This window comes from Parus major, chromosome 4, assembly GCF_001522545.3.
Source record: "Parus major isolate Abel chromosome 4, Parus_major1.1, whole genome shotgun sequence".
Taxonomy (NCBI): Eukaryota; Metazoa; Chordata; class Aves; order Passeriformes; family Paridae; genus Parus; species Parus major.
The window spans coordinates 67,829,747-67,837,915 of NC_031771.1; the positions used below are offsets into that span (position 1 = coordinate 67,829,747).

Consider the following 8,169-nt stretch of genomic DNA (forward strand, 5'->3'; position numbering starts at 1 on the left):
TTTATTCCCATTTTTATCCCTATTTTTATTCCTATTTTGATTCCCATGTTTATTCCCGCCCTGCTCCCCACGCCCTGCTGGGATCAGGGAATCAGGATGATGGATGACCCCATCCCAAGGCTCCGGCTCTGGAAGCGCATCCGTCCCCTCGGATTCTGGCTGGATCCGAACTCCCCGGAGCGTTGGGCTGCGGCGTTCCGAGCGCGGTGACATTTGGGATGACATTCCGAGTGCCGGGGAGCAGGGGAGGGGAGCCCTTCCTGCCTTCCCGGAGTCAAAGGGATGAATCCTTCGGGAAAGGATCCGCGGGAGGGGGAGAAATCCAGCGGGATCGTGGGGATTCGTGGAATGGGGAGTGGGATGTGAAAATAAAATCAATAAAAATGAAATAAAATAAAAATGAAATGTAAAATGTTGTAAAATAAAAGGTAAAATTAAATGGAATCAAGTTTTTAAAAAATAACATTAAAAATATGGAATATTATAAAATTAAATGTGAAATAAATAATATTAAATATAACATATCAAATATAAAATATTAAATGTCGACTATAAACTATAAACTATAAACTGTAAAATGAAAATATAAAGTATAAAGTATAAAGTATAAAATATAAAATATAAATTATAAAATATAAAATATAAAATATAAAATATAAAATATAAAATATAAAATATAAAATATAAAATAAATATAAAATATAAAATATATAATATAAAATATAAAATATAAATATAAAATAAAAAATAAAAATATAAAATATAAAAATATAAAACGTAAAATGTAAAATATAAAATGTAAAATATAAAATATAAAATATAATATATAAAATTAAAATATAAAATAATATAACATAGAAAATAGAAAATGTAAAATATAAAATGTAAAATATAAAGAATTTTATAAATATTTTGTAAAAAATATAAAATTGTGTCAGGGAAAAGGAATAGAATGGAATAAAAGATGGAAAAATAAAATAGAATCATAAAATAAAGTAGGAGAGAACAAAATAAAATAAAGCAGAAGAGAATTCTAAAAATTAAATAGAAGAAAATGGAATCATACAATTAAATTAATTTACATTAAATTTTAAAAATTCAATTTTTAAAAAAACTAAAAATAATATAAAATATGAAATATAAAATAAAATAAAATAAAATAAAATAAAATAAAATAAAATAAAATAAAATAAAATAAAATAAAATAAAATAAAATAAAATAAAATAAATAACATGTTGGAAACCCATCAATATCAATATCACAAAATATAAATAGATAATCTAAAAATATACAATTCAAAATCTATAAAATATACAATACATTATAGTTATATATTATTATATATTTTATAGTTTTATATTAACAATAGCTATTACCATAGGTATAAATTAATATAAAATATCTGAACGATAGAATATTTAACATATGATGGAAAACAAAAACATAAAGATGCAATTAAATTTAATCTAGAAAACGTGAAGATGTAATTAAATATAAAATAATAACAATATATTTAGATGCTATTAATAGTGTATATATATATATATATATATATATAATTTTTATCTATACTTAATTTCCCATTATTTAACATTTTACACGATTTCGTAGCTCCCCACAGACCCTTCCCCAGCCATTTGAGGTCTCTGTGCTGTAATTCCTTTTTCCCGTATTCCCATTTTCTTGGGAGAGCTGGGAATGTTCCCCTGGAGAAGGGAAAAATCCAGGGAATCCTCAGAGTCCCTGCAGGAGCTCCAGGAGAGCTGGAATTTGGGAAAGGGCTGCAGGGACAGGAGCCAGGGAATGGCTTCCACTGGGAAAGGGGAGATTGGGCTGGGATCTTGGCAAGGAATTCCTGCCTGGGCTGCAATTCCCAGATTTCCTGTGGATCCCTGGATCCCTGGGAATGCCCAAGGCTGGGTTGGACATTGGGATTGGATCCATTGGGATGGTGGGAGCTGTCCCTGCCCATGGAACGGGGTGGGATTTAAGGTCCCTCCCATCCCAGACCATTCCAGAATTCTGGGATTTACGAATCCCCGCTCTCCTCACGCCTCAGCCTCGGCGCTGCCTCGCCCAGAACATTTCCGAGCCGGCTCCTCCACGCGGCTCCGTCCTCCCCGTCCCCGGAGTGTCCCCTGCTCGTGTCACCTCCCGTGTCCCTTCCCCGGGCGCTTCCAGAGGCGCTTCCCTCCATCCAGGTGCGACCCCGCCGGAACATCACACGTGGGGTTCGGGATTTAGAGCCACCAGCAGCCCTGGGAGATCCCCAGAATTCCAACCCCTCATTCCCGTTCCCTCCCAGCTGGATGGCCCTACTGTCCCCAGAGCAAAAAAATCTGGGAATTGGTTTTCCTTGGAAAAGGATGGCCTTGGGTCTCGCTCTTCTTCCTGCCATGGATTAACACGATATTCCAGAGGGCTGGAGTGGTGCCCACTGGGAATATTCTCTGCCTTTCCTCCGGGAAAAATTGGGAATGGCATCCCCACCACGCCACCAGGCCCAGGGATGTGAATGGGGAGCGAATCCTCTTTTTTTAGGGAAGGAAAATCCCCACCAAAGCCCATTTGGGAAAGTTTCCGGTGGGATTCGTGGAAGATTCTGGAGTGGGAGGAGGAGGAGCGGAGGGGGGATGGAGCAGGATGAGGCCGGAGGGGAATTACTGATGGATCTGTCAAAGCTCGATCGGATCCAGGCGGGAAGTTGAGGATAACGGAGGCTGAAAAGGACAGGGAGCCGCTGGCCGGGGACAGGCTGGGGACAAACTCCAGCCACGGCCACCCCCGCGACGTCACCGGGGCCACCTCATGGGATTCAGGGGATGCTTTTGGGGTCTGGGCACGGAGAGGAGCTGGAGAGGGGAATCCAGGATGGGGGAACTTCCTGGGAATGGCTCCTCTTCACCTCTTCACAGCGGTGCCGTTCCACAGCAGAATTCCACGTTGGGATCGTGGTGGAACCATGGAATGGTTTAGGTGGGAAGGGACCTTAAATCCCATCCCATTCCAGCTGTGACACCTCCCACCATCCCAGGTGGCTCCAAGTTCCATCCAGCCTGGCCTCAGGCACTTCCAGGGCTCCAGGGATCTGGGAAAGCTCAGTGGGATCAGGGATCGTCTGGAATCCCATGGGAGCGGGAGCACGGAGTGAGCAGGACACAGGGAATGGCTTCCCACTGGGAAAAGGGAGGTTTGGGTGGGAGTTTGGGAAGGAATTGCTGCCTGGGCTGGAATTCCCAGATTTGCCGTGTCTGCCCCTGGATCCCTGGGAATGCCCAAGGCCGGGTTGGATGGACTCGGATCCACCTGGGATGGTGGGAGTGTCCTGGAGCAGTGGGGTTTTGGAGCAGCCCCCGGTTTGGGGCTCAGGGATGGCGCTGGAGGTCCCAAACCTGATCCATGGGCTCGTCCCATCCTCAAGGACTAAATCCCACTGAGGGATTTTCTGGAATTCCTGCTCCTTCTGAATTGCTGGATGGGGAATATTTGAAGCGGAGAGTGCTGGGAATGTCCATCCTGTAGGGATTCACACCGATCTTCGTTAAGGTGTCGCTAATTAGATGGGGTTTGGGGCTGCCTGGGTCCTCTTTGGGCACTGCAGGTTTGGGGTCTGAATTTCCCTGGATTTGGCTGCTCCAGGAGATGGGACAATTCTGTGTCAGGTCACGGTGTCTGGGGCCATGGGACTGTCCCCAGAATCATCCTGGTGGCCAGCACGGAGTGACCAATGGGGTCAGTGACATGGGTACATCAGCCCTGGGGACATGGGACTGTCCCCAAAACCATCTCAGTGGTCAGTGCAGAGTGACCAGTGGGGTCAGTGACACGGGGACATCAGCTGTGGGGACACGGGACTGCGCCCAAAACCATCCCAGTGGTCAGCACTGAGTGACCAGTGGGGTCACTGGGTTGGGGACACAGCTCTGGGGACATGGGACTGTGCCCAAAACCATCCCAGTGGTCAGCATGGAGTGACCAATGGGGTCAGTGACAGGGGACATCAGCCCTGGGGTTGGTGACATGGGGACATCAGCCCTGGGTAGCCGGTTCTATCCCCAAAACCATCCCAGTGGTCAGCACCGAGTGACCAGTGGGGTCACTGGGTTGGGGACACAGCTCTGGGGTCAGTGGGACAGGGACACCAGCCCTGGGGACAGGCATTGTTCCCAAAACAATCTCAGTGGTCAGCATGGAGTGACCAGTGGGGTCAGTGACATGGGGACATCAGCCCTGGGGACACGGGACTGCACCCAAAACCATCCCAGTGGTCAGTGCAGAGTGACCAGTGGGGACACTGGGATGGTGACACTGCCCTGGGGTCAGTGCCATGGTGACCCAGCCCTGCCTGGTGCCAGTGAGTGCCTCGATGTCCCCGTGCGGGTCGTGCGCGTCCCCGAGAGGAGGCGCGGGCTGGCAGTGCCCGGCGGTGGCGGGAGGCGATGTCCCCGCGGTGTCGGTGTCCCCTCGGTGTCCCCGCGGTGTCCCCGCGGTGTCGGTGTCCCCTCGGTGTCCCCGCGGTGTCCCCGCGGTGTCGGTGTCCCCTCGGTGTCCCCGCGGTGTCCCCGCGGTGTCGGTGTCCCCTCGGTGTCCCCGCGGTGTCCCCCCCGGTCCCCAAGGAGCCGCCGGTGCCTCCGGGAGGAGCCCGGGAGCTCCCGGCTCGCTCTAACCCGAGTGTCTTCCCATCCGTGTCCTTCCCTCACCTCCGTGTCCGTCTGTCCGTCCCTCCCGCCTCTCTCTGTCTCTCTCTCTGCCTCTCCTGCCCCTCTGCTCTGCCAGGGAGGGAGGGAAGGAGGGAGGGAACTCCCGAGCGGGAGTTTAGGGGGGTCGGGAGCCGCGGGCGGGGGGCCCTGGGCTGGGCAGGGGCTGTTTTGGGGTGCGGGGATCCCGCGGGGCTCAGCCCGGCTTCCCTCCTGACCTCGGCCAGGGGTCCCCAGCTGGGTCTGGAGCCAGGAATTCAGGGCCACCAGAAGCCACCTGAGCCCCGGCCAGGGAAGGGTTCGCAGCCGGGGACACGAGTTTGGGGTTGAGGAGAATCCAGCCTGTCCCGTAGCTCAGCATTCCCGGGAAAACCAGCGCAGGGAGAGCCGAGCATGGCACGAGCTCTGGGCTCCTTCCCGACCCCAAAGTCCCATTCCTGGGGTCCCATCCCGGGGACAGGAGTTTGGAGTGCCCGGAATTCCATTCCTGGGGTCCCATCCTGGGGACAGGAGCCTGGGGTGCCCAGAATTCCATCCCTGGGGTCCCATCTCTGGGTTCCTGTCCTGAATCCCATCCCTGGGGTGCCCATTCCTGGTGTCCTGGGATCCCCATTCCTGGGCTCCCATCCATGGGTTCCCATCCATGGGCTCCTGTCCTGAATCCCATCCGTGGGGATCCATCCCCAGCTCCCAGCCCAGGGACAGGAGCCTGGGATCCCCATTCCTGGGATTCCATCCATGGGCTCCTGTTCTGAATCCCATTCCTGGGCTCCCATCCCTGGGTTCCCATCCATGGGTTCTCATCCCTGGGTTCCTGTCCCGAGTCCCATTCCTGGACTCCTTTTACAAGTTCCATCCTTGTGTTCCCATTCCCATGGTCCCATCCCAGGGACAGGAGCTTGGGTTCCCATTCCTGGGGTGCCATCCATGGGTTCCCATCCATGGGTTCCTGTCCTGAATCCCACTCCCGGGGTCCCATCCCAGGGACAGGAGCTTGGGTTCCCATTCCTGGGGTCCCATCAATGGGTTCCCATCCATGGGCTCCTGTCCTGAATCCCATTCCTGAGGTCTCATTGCCGGGGTCCCATCCCAAGGACAGGAGCCTGGCATCCCCATTCCTGGGCTCCTGTCCTGAATCCCATTCCAAGGACAGGAGATTGGCATCCCCATCCCCGGGCTCCCATCCCTGGGCTCCTTTTCCAAGTCCCACCCTTTTTCTCTCATTCCTGGGCTCCCATCCCAGGGACAGGAGTCTGGGATCCCCATCCGTGTGTTCCCAACCCCGGGCTCCCATCCCTGGGCTCCTTTTCCAAGTCCCACCCTTGTTCTCTCATTCCCGGGCTCCCACCCTGCCGTCCCCGCAGGAATTCTCCCGTTTTCCCTGGAAGCGGCGGAGGGCGGATCTCGCTTGCCCGTTTATTTTAATACATCTCTCTCTCTCTCGTATCTCTCGCTCTCTCCTGGCTCTCGCCTCTCTCTCCCCGGCCCCTCCGCGCTCTCTTTCCGTCCGTGCCTTCCTGTCCCTCCCCCCCGGTCCTCCCCCACCCCTCCCCAGGTCAAGGTGTGGTTCCAGAACCGCCGCACGAAGCAGAAGAAGGACCAGAGCAGGGACTCTGAAAAACGCTCCTCCGCCACCTCCGAGTCCTTCGCCACCTGCAACATCCTGCGGCTGCTGGAGCAAGGCCGCCTGCTGTCCGTGCCGGCCCCTCCGAGCCTGCTGTCCCCCGGTTCCAGCCCCGCGGGGAGCGGCAGCGGCCTGGCCACGCCGGGCCCCGCGTCCCCGGGGCTGGCGGGCGGCAGCAGCCCCCCGGTACCGCCGGCTTTCAGCCTCCACCTCCCTTCTCTCGCCTCTTCCTCCTCATCCTCATCGTCCTCGTCGTCGCCGCGGCTGCCGGGGAGGCCGCTGAGTTTTGGGGGGCCGCTGCTGGGCAGCCTGCACGATCTGCCCGGTGCCTACGGAGCGGGAGCGTCCGCGTTCGAGCCTTACACGCGGCTGGAGAGGAAGGACAATTCTATAGCCAGCAAGAAGCCGAGCTCTTAAAACCCACCCAAAACACAAAAACCCATCCAACCCCACCCCAAAGTGTCAAAAAGTGTCACCTCACTCCCCTCCCATCCCAATCCTGAGTTGTCCCAGCCCGGAATTCCCGGAATTCCCGGAATTCCATGCCGTGGGAACGGCGGCTCCCCGGTGCTGGAGCCTCGGGTGTCCCCCAGGGGTGGCTCGGGGGGGTTTTGTGTCACCAAATCCCCGCTCCGGGGGGCAGGAGCAGCCTGGGGGGGGCAGGGGGGTGTTCCTTCCCTGGGGGACAAAAGGGACAGCGCGAGGTTCTGTCCCCGCCGTGTCCTGGGAGAAGCGCCGTGCCTCAATTTCCCCGCCCGCGCCGTGTCCTGGCTGAGGTCACCGTGGGTGCTCCGGAAGGAGGAGGAGGGGGGGTTTGTCCTCTGAGGGTGGCTCCGGTGGCCTGGGTGATGTCCCCAACCCCGCCGGTTGTCCCCGCGATGGGGACAAGCCACCCCTGGGACACCCCCAGGCTCCTGCAGACCCCAAAAACCTCCCCGCGCTCCCTTTTGGGGCCGCCCCACCCTGACAAACCCCCCAGGGACCCCCCCGAGGTGTCCCAACCCCGCCAGGGGACAGCAGTGACAGTGACACCTCAAACCCGCTCTGGGGTGGCACCGCGGTGACGCCACCCTGGCACCGCCACACCCCCTGTGTCACCCTGTCACAGCCAGGTCCCTTCCCAGAGCTGCTGTGTCACCCCCCAGGGTGACAGTGGCTTCCCGCGGGGCTGGCCGTGGGGCTGGGGACAGCGGGGACTTGGCAGGAGGTGGCCCTTGGGGAGAGTGGCAGCGCCCTGAGGTGGCACCACCTTGTCCAGGACACCTCGGGGTGTCACCACCTTGTCCAGGTGTGCTGGGGTGGCATCACTTGGTCATCCTGTGGTGGCGTTGTCACCCCGGGGTGTCACCACCTTGTTCAGGACACCCTGTGGTGGCATCACCAGGTACTCCACGATGTCACCACCTTGGTCAGGCCATCCTGGGGTGTCATCATTTTGTCATCCTGTGATGGCATTGTCACCTTGGGGTGTCACCACCTTTTCAGGACACCTTGGGGTGCCACCACCTTGTCCAGGTGTCCTGGGGTGCCACCACTTTGTGTAGGACACTCTGTGGTGGCATCACCAGGTACCCCACAGTGTCACCACCTTGTCCAAGTCTCCTGAGGTGCCACCACATGCAGAGGTGGCACCACTTTGGGTGTCCTGGGGTGTCACCACCTTGTCCAGGACATCCTGTGGTGGCATCACCAGGTACCCCACGGTGTCACCACCTTGTCCAGGTGTCCTCAGGTGCCACCACCTTGTCCAGGACATGCAGAGGTGGCACCACTTCAAGTGTCCTGAGGTGCCACCACCTTGTCCAGGACACCTTGGGGTGTCACCACCCCGAAGTGCCACCCTCCCC

The 8,169-nt window shown here is 54.7% G+C and overlaps 1 protein-coding gene across 1 annotated transcript in view; it reads left to right on the plus strand.

Annotated features, from left to right (window-relative positions):
• Window positions 1–8,163, plus strand: part of LOC107202762 (ventral anterior homeobox 2b) — a gene marked incomplete at its 5' end in the record, with an annotated part of 19,533 nt that extends 11,370 nt beyond the window's left edge. Inside the window, one exon of the mRNA XM_015623687.1 lies at window positions 6,254–8,163. Coding sequence (XP_015479173.1) covers window positions 6,254–6,739 — 486 coding nt within the window. The remainder of the gene's footprint in view (window positions 1–6,253) is intronic.
• Between the last annotated feature and the right edge of the window lie 6 nt (window positions 8,164–8,169).